At 36.8% G+C, this 22,095-nt stretch overlaps 1 protein-coding gene across 1 annotated transcript in view; it reads left to right on the top strand.

Annotated features, from left to right (window-relative positions):
* The window catches only part of MTA3 (metastasis associated 1 family member 3), a 93,308-nt gene that overhangs the window by 33,564 nt on the left and 37,649 nt on the right, over positions 1 to 22,095 (top strand). The window contains exon 5 of the mRNA XM_063302929.1: positions 20,262 to 20,325. Coding sequence (XP_063158999.1) covers positions 20,262 to 20,325 — 64 coding nt within the window. The remainder of the gene's footprint in view (positions 1 to 20,261; positions 20,326 to 22,095) is intronic.

The following is a 22,095-nucleotide window of genomic DNA, read 5'->3' as shown; positions in this document are numbered from 1 at the left end:
TTCATGGGATGCAATGCCTCAGTAGAGTTTGAATTTGCGAAATTCAGAAAAAGGATGCAACTGTCCTTGTGCCTTCTTTATAGAATTACTAAGTTGATTTTTTTGTGGGGGGTGCTTTCAGTGATTTCTTTTGTCATTAGCACAATGCAGCAGCATTACAGGACAATTCAGCAAAACACCTGTGAAAATGTATGTCACTGTATAGAAGATGTAGATGAGAGTATGCAGATTAAAAAGTATCCCACTTCCCAACTTGGTCCAGTGTGAATCTTGGAAGGATGAACTGACAGGATGAACACATAAATGGAAGAGGTTGGTTCACTGTCAGATAACAGAAAATATTCTGAAGACTGTTCATTGGCTGAAGGTGAAAGAGCCTCTCTGCTTTCATTATGTGGTGGGCAATATGTAGAAATGTATCCCCTAATCTGTTATATCTGCTTGAGCCCTATCCCCGCTAATTTTTCACTTTCTAGCCAGGTACTATGAATAGTAGCAGATGACTGAACCTAGATAACATTTTAACTCTTTGAGGAATTACAGTAATTAAAGAATGGATAAAACCCAGAGCAAGGACCTTCTCACTTAGAGCCATTGAGTAGATGATTCCATTATATGACATATCCCGGGTTTTTCTTAAGTCTGATACTGCCATCTTTATTCCCATCATTTAATAGAAAGATAAGGCCTTAATTCTCTATATCTATAGGAATTATTATAAGGAACTATTGAAAGCATACATATATATTCAGTCAAAATAGTTTTAATAATAATTTAACAGTGTTTATGTTTTCATTCATTCATTCATTCCTACCTACCTACCTACCTTTCTAGCAAGAGGCATTCGGAGTGGATGCTTTTTGGTGGATAGCAGATAAATCCATTTCAAATGCATTAGGCGTTCAGGGGATGGAAGAATGAATAAGGAGAGCCTTAGAGGATCACTACTCAGTTGTCTTTGAATATCTGGCAATCCTAATCTGTGCAGAAAATAACTAATATTTTACCAGTATTGTTATCTATTTTTGGACTGATTTGCCATTGCACTGTGAAATGCTCAATAGTATAATATTAATAATGACTATCATTTAATGATTGTTCACTCTTGCAATTATTAGGCTATCCAAAATATAATAATTGTTGTGGGGAAATAGGGGGCAGGAATATTAAATACGTTATATATAAAAAAGGCAGGAAAAAACTAATAATAATAATAATAATAATAATAATAAACATCAGTTGGTTAATATTAAGGGTTCTTATGAAAATATTGCCTTTATGGCAACTGTCATAATCTATAAAGCTGTGACATATCACCACATAATAAAAACTAATGTAGTTTTTGTGGTTATATCTGCTTTACTTTTTTCCTTACTTTAACCATATTTCTTTAAAATGCAAATAATTGTTTCTTAGAAATTGATGAGATCTGAAGGAAGTTGTAATTATTGTTGATCTTGGGCATTTTATGCTACCCTATGATGAGAAGCCTCTTGAGATGTCATTTTGTTTTGACTGCTATTCATTTATTGTTGAAATGAAATGGTGATGCATGATTTGCATAGATGTACGACTACCCTGCCATGAAATATGATCATCTACATATTTTTAGACATTCCCACTGTTTTCTTCCAAATGTTTCTCAGCTTTGGCAAAGTTTAAGTTTATTTAGCATTTAAAATAATGTTTTGTAATTAATTATGAATGGCATGTAATATTTAAGTAATATCAAAAAAGTGAAATAAAAATAAATAACATCCTAGACCAATTTAAATTTAAAAATGCTAGGAAATTCCTGGAAGCTTGGCATTCAGACAAATCAGCCATCAATAGACACATAGAAATAAACCATTTTTATACACTATTCAAAAGAAACAATACAAAAAGCTAAGAAGGAAACCAAAAGACCAGAACACATCCCCTCCAGCAGCCAACACCCAGATAAGCAGGGATTAATACCAGGCAAACAGTTAAGCAGAAAACAATATCCTAATCCAGAAACTCCCAAGAAGAAAACCAGACCCCCACCAACACTGGCAAGGCAAGCTACTGTATATAAACAGGGAGCAGACCCCACACTCACTAGCACTGAGGATGTTACCTAGTTGGGTAATGAAACGTCTGCAAGCAAACAGGCAAGCTCAGAGGACTCCACAAAGAATTAGAATTCCCAAAGCCTCTTTAGGAAGATATATATATATTTGCAGCCCAAATTTGGTAGCCTCAGATGGGCTGTATATGAAAAGATGTTACATAAACCTATGAAGTACTTTGTATATTTGTTTGTTTGTTTTATATCCTGCCTTTTGTTCAGGAACTCAGGCGTACATATATAAGCTGTGGCTTAGCATGATGCACAAACCCAGTCTCTGTGAGCCAGGCCAGTTTGTCTTCATGAACAGGCTGGTTAAAGCAAGTAATGTGCAATGGGTAAACCCAGAAGGCTTTCACTCTTCACTCCTGCTATTTATGCTGTTCAAATCTTTAACATGTATGTGTACTCACTATCCTAACCTGGGGCCCTCCAATTATGTTGGGATCATTTTGGCTAGAAATTCTGAGTTCTCTCACTACATTTGAAGGCTACCAGTTTTAGGAAGACTTCCAGAAACATTAATGTGAAACAATAGCTGTGAAAAAAGGAAAAAGGAAATAAAATAGAATGGAAGCATTTGGTTGGTTTTTAGAAAGGTAATGTTACAGTGTGCTGGGGAAGGGTTCCAGAGGACTTATGAAGATTAACTGTATTTCAGATATTTATTAGATTTATATTTGGCCTTTTTCCAGAAGCTCAAGGTGGCATACATTGCGGTCTTTTCTTTAATTTTATTCCTGCAACATCGATGTAGTGTGTTACTAACTACTACAAGAATCATCTGTTGAGCTTCCAGGAATGAATGTGGATTTGAATATGGTATCCCTGATCTTAATTCAGTATCCTTACCATTATACCGCTTTGGCATGATTTGGGTGCAGAGACATTGGAAATGGCTAGGACAAAGGTACAAGTTATGGGTACAAGTTATGGGTAGAGGTAAAGAGATTAGAAGGTTCTGTAGCAATCTAGTAAGAGATTTAACACTTAAAGATACCTACCTGGATTTTGATGAAGTTTAGCAATCCTGGTTTTTTTTTTTTAAAGTGCAACATATTTTTACTTCTTTCTGCACAGACTTGACAGTGATATAAATGAGATGTCTTGCACTGGCACAAAGTGCAAAAAATAGGCAGAGAACTCAACATTCAATTACTGACCCAGGTTTTTGGAAAAGATCTTCAGGATTTAGCTGCTGAGGTTCCATCTTTTATCTCAGTTTTAGATTTAATACTTAAAATAAAGACAGTGAAATATATCTCAACCAAATCCTCTATTTAACAGACTAATGGGGGTTGGGTGGGGGAAGGAATGCCTATTAGTACCAAATGTTTGTTAAATAGCAAATGAGATTTTATACATGCATAAAATGGATATAAAAAGTATACACTGTATATGAAATGTTTGAACAATGTTTTATGGACTGATACGTCAAACAATGGACTGTGTGCGTTGCTTGTGGCAAGGTGTGTTACCTGAAATTCAGATTTTGTTCTTTACATCAGAAATCTGCTGCAACTGAGAATTTGTTGTTGCTCTAGAAGTGTGTGTATACATGCATGTGTATATAAGGGGGGAAAGGGAGTTCATTTTTGGCTAAGCCCTTCAATGGGATCTGAAACATATGAAGGAGGATGGGATTAAGTTTAGGAGACAAAGAAAATGAAGCAAAGGTTATTAAGAGGTTTATACACCTAGAATGATGGGCTTTTCTTAGAACTCTCTTTCTGAGTCAAAACTGAACCTTTATAGTTGAACTCAAACATGTTATTGAAGATTGAGGACTTGGCAATAAAATGTTCAAATGAAATCTCCTTCTCTGTTAAATATTCCTTTTGAACTTCTTGTGTAATTCCCCAATGGGGCCTCAGTACTTGTGCCAGTAACAGGAAAGCCATATCACTAGAGAGCACTACCTTCATTATGAAGCCTGAGAATTTATGAGGAATCAATTTGTGTGGCAAAATACACATCTAAATCTGCAGATAAATAGAGTTGCCAAGAGAACAGTGGTTCACTTTTGTTGATCTAGTATTTGATTGAGCTTTTAAATGCTTTTAATTTTTAGGCTGCCACAGGATATTATTAATTCAAAATAGGATATTTCTCTTGCTTCCTGACCTCAAAATGTTTAATACAAAGTACAGTCCAGTTATTTTTTAATATGTTATATCAGGGTATCCCAGTTCACATCTAGCATATGCTGCAGGTTGCATTCCCTGTGAATTGTGTGTCCCATTTTTGAATGGTCTGTAACATAAAGGTAGTCCTCGTTTACCAACCACAATTGGAACCAGCAACTTGCTCATTAAGTAAAGTGGTTGCTAAGTGAAACCATGACTGTGCTTGCTTGCATATCTACCTACCTACCTACCTACTAACCAACCAACCAAATTTATATAGCCACCCATCTCACAGAAAGTGACTATGGGCAGTGTACAACAAAGATATAACATAATAAACATATCAAAAACCAGTCATAATTAAAAAGCTTTTAAATATCATAAGGCATACAAGAGATTAGATGTTAACAGCAATAATGGAGCCACCTCAAGATCTCACTGGACCCCTGGGACTCCCAGGCCTGATGACATAGCCAGCTCTTGAGCGACTCTTGGAAAATAAGTAGGGATGGAGCTAACCTCACTTTGGGGGAGGGGTGGAGAATGTTCTATAAAGTGGGCAGCACAGCAGAGAAGGCCCACATCCTAGGACCTGCCAAGTGTAGTTGACCTGCAACATGCCTCTTCTGCCAGATCTGATAGGATGGACAGATGTAATCGAGGAGAGGCGGTCCCTCACATAACCTGCCCCCATGCCATGAAGGGCTCTAAAGGTCAAAACCAGAACCTTGAATTGGATCTGGCAGAAGACTGGCAGCTAATGCTTGCGAAGCAGAGATGTAACGCGCTGTTGTAGAAGCACACCTAACTGCCCACACCATTGCATTTTGCACCAACTGAAGCTTCTGGATGCTCTTCAAGGGGAGCCCCATATTGTAGCATTACAGTGATCCAATCAAGAGGACATGAGTGACTGTGAGCAGAACCCTCCGATCTAGGAATGGGCACAATTGGTGTGCAACCCAAAGCTGTGCAAAGGTCCTCTTAGCCATGATTGCCACCTGCTCTTCAAGCAGGAGTTGTGAGTCCAGGAGGACCCCCAAATTGTGCACTGGGTCTGTCTGGGACAGTGCAACCCATCCAGCACCAAAGATGGCATCGTCCTAGAACTGGCAGGCTCCAAAACCCAAAGCCACTCAGTCTTGCCAGGGTTCAGCTGAAGCCTGTTCCCCATCCAAACCCTCACAGCCTCCAGTCACAGGAATAAGATTAAGCATTGCTTAATTAGCTTGGGGCAGAGATATATAGTTGGGTATCATCAGCATACTGATGATACCTCACCTCTTGGCTATGGATGAGGTTGCCCGGTGGCCTCATGTATATGTTGAATAGGAGTGGGGAGAGCACTGGATACTGCGGCACCCCACATAGTAGGGGCTGAGGGCAGGATCTCTCCCCAGTCACCACCAACTGGAATTGACCCTGGAGAAAGGAGGCGAACCAGCACAACACAGTGCCGCCCACTCCCAATCCTCTGAGCATTCTCTCTTTAACTTCTATGTAGGCCTTCTACATGGAAGTTAAAGCTACCACATAGGTAACTACGCACTCTTGCTTATATATAAAGTACACTCACATACAAGCTTACAAGTAAGATTCATCCTATTGAAGCAACTACCAATTTTATCCCAACTCAGAAATGGGTTCAGCAGGGATCTTTACTGGCCCCTCTGCTTTTCTATTTTTACATTAATTCCTCAGTCTCTTGCCTGATCTAGACTCTCACCCTTCTAAGAGCTAGAAGAAGTTTGCTAATTCTACTTGAGGCAGATGATACTGTGATTTTATTCACAGACCCCAATTAGCCTTGGGACAACATTGAAGACTTTTCAGGGGGAGATGGGCGGTGGAATTGGAATAATAAAAATAAATAAAAAATAGACCCTTGCTCACTATTATATTGATAATCATCTTTTGATTGATTATCAAAAGACAAAAGTTTAAGTAATTGTAATATCCAAGGCAACTTCATTGAATAGCTAAAGGGCTTTAAAGATCTGGGTTTTGTCTGTGATGAAAATGAATAAACAGCACAGAAAAGTGCTACAGGTAATTTAAGATCCATTTGCTTGAAACAAACAGTTTTGTGCCCGCTGCTAGTAAACTATTTGTGACTAAAGTAATCACAACTTTTTATACAGGACTTATTTAGGACCATACCCTTCTAGAGCAACGCATTCTAAATTCCTGAGGGCAATATTTCAGATTCCCAAGCCCTTCTCTAATACCACTTCGTAGTTAAAGGCTGTTTTTTCTCCAACATGTAACATTGTGTTCGATAATTTTTAATCTCCTGCTAAATCTTAACTGCTGTCCAGTGGATTTGATTGAATACTTTCTGATAAATTTCATAGGAATAGGACTGGCACAGAGTGCATGCATGGTTCTGGGGGGGTCAAGAATTCTACTTCTGTTGTTAATTCAAGCTGATGATAAAGCAAACTCAAGAGAAGAGCAAAATGCTTTTGATTTCTCAGTCTCAAACACAGCTAATTACACTGCCTATCATTCTCCCTCCTTTCTTCTTAGTTGATAAGAAGGGAATGCTGATTGTCTTTATAATACACCAAAACCAATATTTTCCTGAAGTCAAGATTTCAGTATTAAACAACTCTTATCCTATATATAGATGCAGGTTATGATAGAAATTTAATTTACGTTGCCACTACACTATGATTAACCCAATCTGTGTCCTACTCCTGGAGTTAAGGAAGGGCTTATCAGAGATTCAGATGATCTGGTAACTGGCTTTCATTTTCTTCTGGTATCTCATTGTGCCCTCTGCATCAATAGTTATTGTTTCTCCTCAGCAGTCTTCATTCTATTCTGGTCTTCAACACTCTTCTTCAGATTGTGGCCATCAGCTGTCTTCAGCAGTACAAATATTGTCCAATCGGACTTAGGTTTACCTGGTCTCATTGCCCTTTATTAAAATCAACAATCCATCTTCAACAGCCATTGCTGCCTACTCCCAGCCATTTCCCATACCTCCATTCCAGTTCTTTTCCTAGAGTTCCATCTGATTTTTCCCTATTGATGCCAGCCCAGTCCAGTCACCCTTCCTATCTTGTATGAGGGAAGCTTTTCTCTGGTAATCTAAACTGTTGCACCTATTGTTAGCTTCTTGTTATCAATAAATAGTGTGGTGGCTCCATTATTTTTAATATAATTTTTGTTTGTTTGTTTGGTTTTTATTTTTTAATGTATTTATTGACTGTTTTTAATTTTGTTGTACAGCACCCAGAGCCACTTGTTGTCAGATGGTGGCTATATAAATTGGTTTATAAATCAATCAATCAGTCGGCAGAGCCCCTTATCCTTCACAGAGCCTTTTCTAAAGTTTAATTTAACATCCTCCCATCTGGTCTGCTGGAAGGCAAATTTATCAGAAACCCCTGTGAGAAACATACTATCCTTGTGGCTTAGGGGTGGTCCATACAGTTAGGTACAGGTAGCCTTTGTTTAGCAACTACAATTGGAACCAGCAACTTAGTCATTGTGAAGCGGTCACTAAGTGAAACTGGGACTATGCTTATGATCATACTTCGGCTTTCATTTGATTTACAGACTTGTGAAGGTTGTAAATGCAAGGACTGGTCACAAAGTTACTTTTTCATCACTCTTATAACTGCGAATGGTCACTGTATAAGGCAGTTGCTAAACAAGGACTACCTGTATTTCTTGTTATATTGTGATTTAGCTAAGGGTCTGTATAATAAGGTCACTGGGCCCCTTTATTTTCTAGACCACCCAGATGAATTTCATCTTTTACTTCTGAACAAGTAGCCTGCTATCACCTATAATGTGTGGATGTGTGTAGAATATGCTAGGAGATCACAAGGGGATACCACAAAAACTAATAATCCATCTCCAACTCTAGTATATAATATATTGTTTCTATCTGACTGTCTATTCTACTATATATTGTATAATCTGTTTTATATTTCAGTATTGCATTATTGTCTGGTCTTTTTAATTGCTGGTCTTTGGCCATAAATAATTCATTCAATGTAGTTAAATTGAGTATTTCTAAATCCCATTATTTCAGTGAAAATTGGCGCAAATGAAACTATTTTCCATTGAATAAAACAGGCATATACAGTACTTCACATACTCAACTGTATTTACTATATTCTCTGTGTGGTTCATGACTAATATTTTTGCTCTCTTTTCCTTATAGCTAATAATCCTCATGTAATGAATGTTTCCTTTTCTGTTCCGTTTGTCCTCATTTTAACTAGGTTCGTAGCTAAAATAAGAGTTGTATCTCCCCTCCATTAAAAGCTGCAGAAATTATTGAAAATATATATAATATGGAAATGAGAAATGGTTTATTAACCCAATTCTGTTTGCTCAAAAATAGGATTTTGAATTATTAGGTAGTTGAATTAAACTTCTGTATATTCCTTGTAGATTTTCAGTCATCTAGGATTTACGTATGTTTATAGAATTCTGATGATCAGGTTAGAGCAACTATATTTTCAATTGCAACTATGTGAGATGGAATATCAAATGAATATTTACTAATTATTTTAGGATTAATATTTTTCTGTCAGTTTTAGAATGCTTACATTTTTACCAACCCAAATTATATATACTGAATGTTCTGTTTTTCTTTGTTGACTCAGTATCATTGACATTTGAGATCACACAGAACTGTTATGATCACTTTAATCTGGGCTGCTACATACTTTTGAGGTGTTGAAATCTATACTTAGCCAATAATTAATGTTATTGGCCTAATAACAGATTTCAACACAGATTTCAAATAAAGATTATTATAGTACCTAATGATTTCTTCAAGTTAAATTATTCTTGTTGCTATATTTTTGTCAGGTTAAGAAAACATGCTTTTAATGTGTGGATATTGATCTGGAAGTTGTAAATCTTTGGAGTTTTTTCTCTGTTTATAAAACATTCATAAGGACCAACTAAAATGGAGCAAACCTTTTGAGTTCTCTAGAGCTCTTCTGAGTTCTCCAGTGCTCTTCTGCATGTTGGGTTTTAAGCAAAATAATAAAAACAAAAGGGGGGTTGGTGGGCATGATAAAAAACGCCAATGGTCTGCATTTTGCTCAGAATGCAAGATAACTTAATGAGATTTGACTATGCTACATGCAAAGCAGATTTCCACTTGCTCCAAGAACTAATGAAACAAAAGCAAAAATAATAGCTTTTGTATATGTCTGTATAATAAAAAAGCTAACAATTTCACAGATCTATCTTCAGTGCCAAGCAGAACAGATGGGTCCCTTATGAGGAACAGAGAAGAAAAAAGAAATGCAGTATTTCTAACATTTATCTCCAACTTTCTTAATATGAGATGTGCTTAAAGACTGAAAAGAAGAAAAATGTGATTGTATGCTAATTGAAAAGGGAGGAAGGAACCCCCCCCCCAATTAACTCCCATATTTCAGTGGGAAAAGGCATCTCCTTTCAGTTTTGTTATTTTTCTTTTGAACCATTAAATTTAATATTTTCCTGACCATGTAATCCCAATAGACTGTAAAATCTCAAGATTTTAAACATATTGAGAGATTTCATGGTATAAATTAGAAATTGCAATGAAATATAACTAGGCTGAGATACGTGTTTGGTCTTAATGCAGAGCAGATGACACAGTCAGTGTTAACTAGCATTTGAAGCCTTAATTCTTTCTAAACTCTGGTTGGCATTAACCACAAATTATGGTTGCTCTGTGTTTGCATGTCACACTTAATCAAAGAATGGATACTGATCATGGATAAATTGCTGTGCAGACAGGGGTGAAGTGGTCTCATGCATATTAACCATAATCAGCTTCAGTGTGTTAAGGAGTTTAGCAAGTATGTCCCACTTCTCAAGATCTGATTGACCATGCTAATGCAGGATATATGGTTTGATAAGCCAAAGTGAATTGATACAAATGCTTCAAAATTCTCTTTTTTTCCCCCAACTTTTTGTTGGACTGGCTAATCTTAAACCATTTAGGATCTCTGTCCCCAGTGTACATACCAACGACCGAAGGCAACAGAATGCATTTCAACAATGGTTGCATAGGTTTATTCATTCAAAGTTCCAGTACAATTGTTTCTGTAGCAAATTTCTCAATTCCAGTGCAAACTATCCCAGAGGCATCCACAGTCAATCACACAGCTTTCCCTGAAGGGTAAGTAGGGAGATATTTGTCCTAACTGGGATTACTTGGAATGGGTCTGATTATCTTTCTGTTCTAGGGAAGCTGCATGCTAAAGATAGTACAGGAGAGGTGTCAAGCCCTGTAAGGAAACAAGAACCACTTGGATTTTTGGAAAGTTTTTTATTGCTAGTAGGGTATTGTAACAGAATCTTGAAAGCCTACCAAAATATTTCTCTTGACAACTTGTAACTAATGCAATTAAGGCAGAGTTACTCTGAGTCTCTTTCTCACACTTTACCCCTCCCCTGGACTCAAGAAACTCTTCTGTCATAGCCTTGCTTCCTCCCTTAACTGTCTTGCTGCCTTCTCTGCATTCCCAAGGTCTATTAGACATTCTGTCACAAGAGGATAAATGCAGAAAGTCAACTCCAAATAATAAACAGGACATAATTTTTAAATCTTGCTCACCAATCTTCATCCATTCGTATTTATTTTATTAATTTATTTATTAAATTTATCACCGCCCATCTCCCCCACAAGGAGGGGCTCTGGGTGGTTCACAATGTCCTCCCTCCATGTAGTGTTCCTACAACCATGGTGCTTGGGTGAACACTGGAGGATAGGCCTCAAGGCCATTTCTACCTATGGATCATTACACTGTAAAGTCAGGGCAAGCAAGCTATCACTGATACCTGAACAGAACTGTAGTGGATCCTCTGGTGTGAAGTACGTCCTCCTGCATGCCCGCCGCCCCGCCCAACATAGACAGTTTATTACTTGTGCTGGAATCCTCTTATTTATTTATTTATCAAATTTGTCACTGCCCATCTCCTCCCACTGGAGGGACTCTGGGCGGTTATATCCAGAGTTTGTTCAGTTTCTGGGTTTCCCCCTTATAAGAAGGGTGGTCATAACTTGGAAAGGAATTTTAAGGAAATGTTGAAGATTTCTATGAGAAACCATACGTCAGAACTTAGCTTTCAGGTCTGCTAAGCTGGAACTTGATCATTTGTATGCTTCCAAAGTGGACTATTCATTATGGCGTATATTGAATGGGAAGGGAACTCCCCACCCCCACATTCACTCTTGCAGTCTGCTTGCCAGTACCTCATGCCAAAAGGGGAACTGCTGGCTCAGACATTCAAATACACATCTTCTCCATCTCAAGTAGAAGCACATGGATTTTTCCAAGCATGCAACAAACAGATTCTCCCAAACCTCTCCTTTTTGGTTAGAGGGGAAAATGGTTTGTCTTTTCTAAAAATCAAACCGATGTTGCTAGGTGAGAGGCTGGAAACCAGCAGGATTTATTGTCTCCCTTGGCTTCCGCTATAAGCTGGAATTTTCAGGAAGAATATTTTGCCAGATAATTAAATTGGCATTAACATCTTTGCCTAGGGTTGTCTGTTCTTTACAGGAATAAGAAAATATTAGCTAAGAACATTAATTTCTTTTCTATTAGTTAATGCTTTATTGTCTTTGGTGATTATTGTCTCCCTACAAGACCAGTCCTTGTATGTTTTATACAAACTGGCACTACTTTACATCTGAGTTACATCTAAATTAGGAGCTGACTAGCACTTTCCTGTGGTTTGTCAGAAGTTTATTATTTCCTGTATAGTTTCCATTGTTGTTGTTGTGTTGTTTGTTGCCGTCGAGTCATTTACGACTCATGGTGACCCTATGTATAGCAGAACTAAATGCTGTTTGGTCTTATAGTTTCCATTAGAGATCCTTTAAAGATGTCTATAATTTTAGCAGCTCTATATTTTTATCTTTTGCATTATTGAATGTCTTGCATAAGACTGCTCAAAGTTAAAGGGGAATGTTTACCTTCTTTCTTTCTTTTTTTAAAATAAAGGTTGAGTCTGGGAGTGCCTTCAAAAGCAGTGGGCCCTGATTTTCCTAGCAACATATCTCGGTGCTACAGGATGAGGAGATGATGCTATAGACTTTGTTTTGTGTTTATCATCCTTTTCTTTTGCTTGCTAGTAAGATACATCTATTCGCTTAAATACATGCTGGAAGTAAAGGAATTCCTCTAGAAGATAGGTGGTGGTAACAATAACTACCAAGCTGCTATACCAAGACAGGAGATGAAGCTAAGGTGTGTTCACCCAGAATACCTCTGGGAGAGGTGGTTGAAATTATGAGCCTTTCATGCTTCACACTCAGCCCTGCTGTTACAAAACATATTAAGCAGATTATTGGGAATATGGGAAAAATGGAAATTGTTGGCCTCTTGACTGAACACAGTAATTAATATCTGTGCTCTAGGATTTCACAGTTAACAGTATATAATGACTCTATTTATAACAGTTGCTTGACTGGAAAATTGTTCAAGTTACAGGTTACAAACAAAAAAAAAATCCTGAATTTTGTACCTGATACTCCTACTCAAAAATTATTAAAATAACAATTAATAAGGGCATTTACCTGTCGGTGCATGTATAAAAAGATTGAATGGTCAGTCATGCTCTCCACCTGTAGAAGTGAAAGCTGATAGGAAGATGCTAGAACATGTTAGAGACAAAGTTGAATAAAGAGCTGGATTTAAAAAATGAGTTAATAAGCCCCTTCTCTTTTTATATTGCTAAGCAGAACAACGTGTACAACTCTGACCAGCAATTTTCAATTAATTCCAAACCGGGCATTTTTACATTTTTACTTCCTTTTTAAAAGGAATAATGTTCTTTTCAGGAACACTATCTTCAGATCTCAGCCGTTCACATTATTTTCATCTATTTGAACAGGCAGTTTGGCCAGTGATTGCTGGGTCTCATTTCTTATGCTTTTCTAGTGTTGCTGTGCCCATCTTTGATACAATAATGCCTACCTGGAACGAAATGTCTTCTAGTTCATTCTGGCATGACTTCTTTTATTTGTCTTGTTTGCAAATGAATGGGTCATCCTAGCATGACATTTTATTAAGTTGATTATTAGCCATGCACTGACAGGTTGCTTTGGCTCAAACATGTATGCTGCTCCCTTTGATTGAATACTGTGCCCTGCCATTTTTCTTCTCACAAAAGTCCAGATACTGTTCTAACACATTACACATTAAATTTTTGGAACATATGAGAATAAATGAATTTCCCTTAGCTTTTATTTCTTGGATTAAAACGTATTGTTTTAGTCCTTCTGCTCAAGTTATTACAAAAGGGATTATCTCCCCATTAGTAAAGAAGTATCCTGGAACTTGTCAAGGATGTCTTTTACTGCTTCTTATATTTAATTTGGGTTTGGAACCTTTATCATATCAGATAATTTAGAGACAGTGAAAGTGGTTGGAATGGAACATAAGTTGTTATTGTATACTGAATGCATTTTAGGTCTTATTAGCAATTATTAAAGCTCTCAGTTTTTGTGGGTGTTATAAAACAATATGGTGAATTTTCTGGATATACAATAAATTAAAATAAATCTAATATATTTGGTTGCCAATTGGTAATAAGGTTTTTGTGGAAATGCAGCAAAAAATTAGGTTTCGTTTATTCTCTGGATTCTCTTATACTTAGGAATAATTATTACCAGAAAAATTATTTGTTAGTTAATGTCAGTATCATAAACTGTAAAGCTGTGAGAGACTGGGGGAAGGAAGCAAGAGAGAAGTGCTATTTAGGTAAGAAGATGTAATGCAGCCCAGATGTGAAAACTGGGAAGGAAGGGTTTCAAAGAGACGCCATCTGAATTAACTCATGTTGAGTCTGAGTGGAATTTACTCTTACAGGTTTCAAGATTATGTTTTCACTCCAGGCTAGCATTATATATGCCTTTCTGAAAGCTTTTTCTGAGGGCTTTTTGAATCTTTCGTTTGCCAGCTATATGGGGTATGACAATAACACAGATGAAGAATGATATTAATGGGTGGTTGAAAATGCCCATGAGTTTTTTGGGGGAGGATTAAATGTTGCATACATGAACATTTGTATGTATTTTAAGAGAGATACCTATATAAATTCCACTTAAATGAACCAATATGGTTTAAATCAATTTTCATGGAATGATAAGACTATAAAGTTCTTTCTTTCTAAATTGCAACTTCCATATGAAGATGGATTTAATTTTACAGAATTTGAGTTGTGCTATTGGGCATACATATTAATTTCTGTTTCTTTTGGAATGAGAATGTATTTGAATATTGTGCCATTATGGGCATGACTAGGGAGATATTATTTAGATCCTTTGAAATATTAGCAGGTACTGGGATCTAATTACAGTCGGAATTTAGATGCGTTCTCCCTAAGGCAGCAATACATATTTAAATGTTACTGGGAATGGAATTTAATTCTGACTTGTTAACATGAGAAATTGATTCTCTGAAATATTCCTTATTTAAAGTTGGTGGATAAATATTTTTTTTATTTTGGAAAATCTGAGCTGAAAATGTGGTTAACACCTTAGATTAGCTTCTCACTGATTGCATCTTTAAGACTTTTGGAAGGTTACAAACAGAATATAACGTACCTAAATATTGAATGGCAATATATTTAATTAAAATATTTGTTATATTCCCAATCTGGGCTTGATGAGTTTATAGCCTCAGAAACTGCTACAGCTTTGAGTATATTAAATAAACCTTTTTAATAAGCTAAACCAGTGATTTAGTTACATCAACAGATGAAGAAACTACAAAATATTGAAAACTAGACATTTGGAATAAATAATTGAAATATCCAGTTCTAACAAATTTATGGTATTGCATTTTTTAAAAATCATATATATCCTTTTTATGATTTTAAGATTAAAATAATCCATTAAAACCTTTTTTGGGGTTCCTTGACATCTTGGTGGATGTTTAAAAACAGTTTGTAATCTACCTTTTTATGTTGGAGATGCAGTAAACAACATATGAGATTGTATATGGAGATGTTGGAAGTGAAGACAAGTTTGCAAAAATAGAAAGGTATGATAAATATAGTGAGATATGGCGCATTTTAAATGTTCTAGGGTTCAACATGCCTCCAAAACCATTTTTGTTCTGGAAGTGTTAATCTTATATGCAAAGATGCTTTAAAAAAAAACAACCTCAATGTTCAGTTCCTTTGATGTAATGCCATAACAGTTCTTGGATTCTCTAAAATTCCCCAACTCATTAAGAGAAGTGGCTTAACTTCCACTTAGGTAGTTAAAAAGAAAGCCATATTCTTAGTAAGTTGTGAAATGGATTTTATTAAAGCTAAATTTTATATATCTTGGATAGAACAATATGGCTCCAATGTCAGCAATGCCATCATTGTAGGAAATGCCAAATTGATTTTAAATCTCATCTTTCCAAAATCAAAATGTTTTAAAGTGTATTTAAGGTGTATTTTATTAAAGACCTTAAATTCAAGGTCTTTACTTAGAAACGGAGATGAGCACCGCCCCCTAGAGTCGGACTCGACTGGACTTTACGTCAAGGGAAACCTTTACCTTTACTAAGGTGTATTTTATTAAAGCTGATCATTTCAGAGCTCTAGGAATGATACCATAAGCCTTAAACTAGGAGAATTGCTTAATAGTATTGTTAGTTGCAGTTTTAACAATCTAGTTAAGATCCTGATGTTAGATCCCAGAAAACAACATTTTGGAAAACAAGATCCAAATGTTCACTGGGACTTAAATCTAATTTTTATTTGTATATCTATTTTTCTCCACAAGGAGCAACTGAAATTAGACTTCTTAATTAAGTTTGATAGTATATTTCCCCCTTAGAAGCTTACTGGAAATTTTAAGTCACCTCCTCCTTCATCAGAACATTTGTATATATTTACTGTTTTCATCTTTTCTTTCTGTTTCTCTGTGCCATGTTGTTCATACTTTCCATGTTGTAATTTGTATTGCTGTTTTATCCAACCTGGCTATCCTCCAGATGTGTGGAATTCAACTCCCAGAATTCTCCTGGCAGCATGGACATTGCTGGGATTAGAAGGAGCTGTAGTCTGTGTATTTGGAGGGGGTCCAAATTGAGGAACGCTGTTGTATAATAGCTAAACTTCTATCATAAATGGAAAGCAGGCTCCAGTCCTGCCTAATGCTTCAATGGCAGAAATCCCAAAGAGTGAGGTAGATCTGTGAAAAATGTTTACATTTCTCATGTATTGGTTTCATTTTATGTACCAATTTTATATTGTATGCTGGGGAGTTTGTGTCATTGTGTTGTGCAGGCCTGGGTGACTGCAAGCAGTGAGCTTAATAGTTGAAGGAAATGGAAATAGGGAATGGGGATGGAAAGGAAGATAGTATTGATGATGGGCAGGCAGAAGAATGGTGGGAGAGCCATTCCAAGGAAGAGAGATTGAAAGTTTAGTGCCAACCTCTACTTCAGGCTGTCTAGTCTCATCCCATGACCCAGGTACTTAGATTGCTGAGTTCTGTGGGCTGAGACTGATGCTCTTGAATGGATGTATTACAGACAGATCTTTCTGTATTAAGTCCAATCTTGTGTGTGGGTGTGCCTTCAAGTCAGTGTTGACACCTGGTGACTGCCTGGACAAGTCCCTGCAGTTTTCAACCTTGACCAAGATATAATTTGGGATGAGAGAGCAGGTTTTGTGTTTGTCAGTTGAAATCTGGCTAGACAAGAAATCCCTTACTGAGTAAGTCTCCCTTACTGAGATCTGTTTGTCTTAGGTTTTGAGCAGTGCATCAGGTTCAATCTCAAGATGGGGGAAATGGTATGGCAATTGTATAAGGGAAGACACTGGCAGTTGCAAGGAGCACTGCTCCATAGGTATGAGGCTGTATTTATGAGGCTAGGGTATGGTGACCAGATTTTCATGGAAAAAATAAAAGATAAACCTGAAAAAGGGGTATATCTGAAAGATTCATAAGGATATATTTTTTTAATTGTTTATGTTTATAACTTTGCTTTACAAAGGAAAATTCAAGAGCAAAACCAAGAAAAGCCACAAAAATGCATATTCTAATAAAAATATCTAAAATCAAACAGTATATATAAATTCATTTATAAAAGGCAGTTCAGTTTCCATATTTATCACATGAATGTGAAAGACTGTGCATTATGTGGCACCATTTATATGGTGAAGGTAAAAAAAAGAATCCCCTGTTGGGGGAGATGGGCGGTAATATAAATTTAAATAATAAATAAATAAAGGACCAAAATAAAGGACAAAAGTGAGTTTTGAAAAATAAATAATAAATCTAAAGGACAGCTTTCTGAAATAAAGGACTGTCCTTTATAATAAAGGACGTATGGTCACTGCAGGTTAGGGTGGAAGAACAAGCTGTCCTTTCAACTGTGTAGTAGCTCCGTCTCCTAAACTACTGAAACTCATTGCAGGGATAGCTGTGGATTCACCCAGATTGCTGGTCCTGGGTGATTTTTATTTCCCCTCTCTGTGGTTAAATAGAGCCTGTGAATTGATAGGGACAGTGAAGCAAACCTTTCCTCCATATTTATTGCATCTGTGGAATGTTAGCCAGCTGTACTGTTTAATGTGATTTGTTTCCTTCTTGGGAATCCTGGAGTAGAAGATCCAATTCAGTGCCAATTGTCATTGTCTGGATGGTTATTTCATAGAAAAAATAGCTTGTATATGCTCTGATTTGGAAGCCAGGTGGAAGGAGAGGCAGCACCTTGCAATGGTTTCTGGGAGGTTTTTGAGCCTGGGGAAGTCCTCTCTGATCTTAGCTTCACCACTTGCATACTTGGCACCTGGTCTTCCTGTAGGAGAGGGCAGGGAGGTGAATTCAGGCAGCCATCAGTGCCTCCTTGTGGGAGGGGGAAATGCCAGCAGCTTTGAAAGAGGCACCCTTCTCAAGTGGTCTACCTAGGGGCTACTTTAGATAACTATCACCATATAACCAATCTTCCCTTTGTAGGGAATGTTGTGGGGTGACAATTATAGAGAATCCTGGAAGAAGTGAATTATTTGAACAATGGCAGTCAGGATGAGACTGTAATCATATTGGCCACCTTCAGTGATGACTTGCAGTAGGCCTTGAACTGAGGAAGATTTTTTCTAGTCGAGGTTCAAAAGGTTCTGTTTAAGTTCATGAAAACAAAGATCTGCTCTTTATTTTAGTGCGGATTTGGCTTGATAGACTGGCTCTATTAAGAATTATATGTGGATTTCTTTCTCTGGTGCTGTTTTGACACCCACATGCATTCACTTCCCTTTTAAAGTGGACACACTTTGCATACATGAAAATATACAAAGAATGGCAAAATTACACAGCTGTTTTTCACTTCTTCCACCCAGCAGCAGGAGACAAGAAAAAAAATCACATCATCTGGGCTGTTGTTTCTCAGCCAATTGGTAGGCCTACCTTATGTTAAGACAGCTGTTTCTCAATGATGGTTGGCTTGGAAGGGAGCCCTTAGTTCAGAAAACAGGTTCAATTTGCTCTACGGCTTGGAAACACCTAGAATTTTAGTGGCTTATGGAAAAAAATACTGTCCAGAGACAGCCCAGATATTGTTGCTTCTCTTGAGTGAAGAATCGTTTTATTCATATTTTTGGTTAGTGCTTTTTAATCTAAACTTTTTAACCTTTCAGCTGCGGACATAAGGTGGTAGCTGTCATCCCATCAGCAGTACCAAGAACATTTGATTGTGGAGTCCTTGGTGCTCTCTGAGCTTGATTGTTTGCTTGCAGATGTTTCATAACCTGCCTAGGTAACATCAGTGTGAATGAGTGTGGGCTTTGCTCCCTGTTTATATACAGTAGCTTGCCCTGCCAGAGTTGGTGGGGGTGTGGTTTTACCAAGAAGAAAACCACACCCCTACCAAAACTGGCAGGGCAAGCTACTGTGCATAAACAGGAAACAAACCCCACACTCACTGATGATGTTACCTAGGTGGGTAATGAAATGTCTGCGAGCAAACAACCAAGCTCAGAGAGCACCAGGGACTCCACAGTTCAACCATGAGCTACAGATATTCTCTTCTATTGGTAGAACATTTGATTGCCTGTTAGTGAAGGGAATTTAAAATAATTTTTTTAATAAGCTTGTCAGTCTGTTTTGAAAACATATTTAGGATATGTTTGCCAAGAATCAATAGGGAACTATTTTTTAATATATTTTCTGTAAAACTTCTAATGGCTAATTATACGAAAAGATCAGCAGCTCTCAAAACACTTTTCCCCCTATGGACCCCTTGAAAATATTCAAGATGTCACAGCAGGCCCTTAACTAACCTTTCTGTTTTTTTAACTTACAAAGCAAAGCACATAAGATGCTAGTTTTTTAGCTTTGGAATCATTGTCAGCCATATTTTGAAAACTGTATACCGCAGAGCAAGCATCTGGAAAGAGACCTTTAAGCAGCAACATTTTAGAAATAATGTAATAGATTGTATCAGCAATGTACTTTGAAAATCGAGGACCCTTGTGGGGTGTACAGTAATCTGGCCCTAGTCAAAATGGGCCCAATCATTGTCACTTGAAAAAATTAACCCAAGGCAGGGGGGATTGAGTGATTGATTGATAAAGCTTCCATGGACCACTTCAGGGCTCACAGTTTATGTTGTTTGCATTTGTAATAATACCAAATGTCTTCTTTTCTTCCTTCTTTCTTTTCATTTGTTGGTCACTTAATGTTTAAACAACTTACAATGTAATGCATTTAATATTATTACAATTTAATGGTCAGGATGGCTGAATAATACTTCCATGATCAAAAGCAAGTTTGCTTGAATTCAAGAATGCAAGGGGGAAAGTGCTGTTGCATTAAGGCCCTGTTTGTTAGTTTCCTAACAGCATCTGGATAACCACTGTCGGAATAGAAGCCAGAGTAAGCTGGCCTTTGGGCCACTTCAGCGGCAGCTCTTCTTAAGTCAATGTGTTTATAAAAATGATGGATATAACTGAACTTTTCAAACTATGAACTTGGTTGACAGATTTGTTGCCCTTTACTTTGCAAGAAGATATTGCTAGACATAAACACTTCCTTTTTTTTTTTTTTTATGCTTCTGTAGGGGAAAATGCAGTGTTGCGCTTCTGAATGAGACGGAGTCTGTCTTGTCGTATCTCGCTAAAGAGGTATATAATGGGTTCATCTATCAGTATCCTTTTATTTACATGTTATTGAGTATTTCATTTTTAACAGATTGCTGTAAAACCAAACTGATTTTCCTTAATAGTGTATTGCTGTTATAAAGATGAAATGGCTTGGTATTTTGTTTTATTGTTTTGGAGTATGGTAATTCAGTATCCTGAATTATTGATGCTTTATTGAAATAATACTGAAGCCATTCATTTGATTTTCAGCCAGTAATTTGCAGTCAGAATTCAAAAGGCTGACTCTTTTAAACTAATACCTTTGTCTGTTTCTCTTGCCATTTATTAACAGTAGGGTTGCATTTAAATACGAAAGAGCTCTGGATGGGCAAAGAGGGATCATTGATATTAAGAGCAGGAATTTTACTTTTACAACATTCTAAAAAAGAACAAGATAAAAATGTATGCCTAATCCTTATGAGTCTGACAAACTAGTAATCTCAGTATTACACCAGAAAGATTGTTTACTAAACATGTTGCAAACAATTTTTAAAAATTATTATTCTTATTAGCAAAGCATTTAAGTTCAGCGTAGTAGAGTTTAGGGATAATACGCTTATGGCATCTATAAGCTATCAGCATCTACTCAGAAATTACTATCTAGCTCTCTAAAGTTTGTACCAAATTCATCTTTGCTCAAATTCTCATAGGATTTGAAACAGCTCCTTGGAGTATGAAAGCCAAACTTATTATTGACACATTTTATACTTTTATTATTGCAGATACATAGGAAGAGATGGGTATAAGATTCAATAGAACTATTTTTGTTGTCCTTCAGCATACATACACTGCTGAGCACTGACTATCATTTTAGTGGAAGGGCTTGTATATATTTCCCATATACAATTTAAGTGCTCTGTGGTGTATGAGGAAGTATACCTATCTTATACCACTCGCCAATTTCTATACTGTCCTATCAAAAAAACAGAACGAGTGGATTGAGTTCTCTGCCTTTTGATTAAGGGACTGGATTAAAGGACTGTAATTCTATAGTCAACTTTGTGGGAGCAAGCCCCACTGAATTCTTTCTGGGTAGGATATAAATCACTGCATTGTTGCAGTAGTAAAAATACTGCTGAAATCTTTTTGCATAAAACCTGTTCTCTGAGTTGCTTATTTATTTCTTCAGCATTTAATAATTTAAAGAAAAAGGGAAAGTGGTTGATTCTAAGCTATGCTAGAATTTAGTAAAACTTTGGATTGGATCAGATGCTGAGTTCATTCACACATTGTGCTAAACCTCAATTATTTTTGTAGAGCTCTAAAAAGCATCAAAAGAGGTGCTTCACAAAGCATGTCAGTGCAAACGAAGTGCCACTTTTTGAAACATTAAAGCAGCTGTGCCCTTTACAAGCTCATCCAGATGCTTAAAGCTGTTCATGCAAACACATTTTGCAAAGCACCTCTTTCAAATGCTTTGCTTCAGTACTTTAAATAGACTAATTGAAAGTAATGGGACAGGTAAGTCATAATTTAATAATTTAAATATTGCCAAAATGCTGTGTTCCTTAATGAGAATAATGTATGTTTGGGGCCTTTCTCTTTGCTTATCCTTCCAGGATTATTTACTAACCATTATAAGTGGTTAGTAAAGCATAAAACAAAACAGGAAGCTACCTTGTACTGAGCCAGGCAATTGGTTTAGCTCTTACGGTATTCTCTGTAGCAGGGAAATTAACCTGGTATTCTAGATGTAGTTGAAAACACTGGAAGGCATCAGACCTACTTTTGGTCTACCCTGATTTGCAACAG

Source organism: Candoia aspera, chromosome 1, assembly GCF_035149785.1.
Source record: "Candoia aspera isolate rCanAsp1 chromosome 1, rCanAsp1.hap2, whole genome shotgun sequence".
NCBI classification, from domain to species: Eukaryota; Metazoa; Chordata; class Lepidosauria; order Squamata; family Boidae; genus Candoia; species Candoia aspera.
Note: the sequence above shows the minus strand (reverse complement) of the source record. Positions and strands in the feature narration are given on the sequence as shown.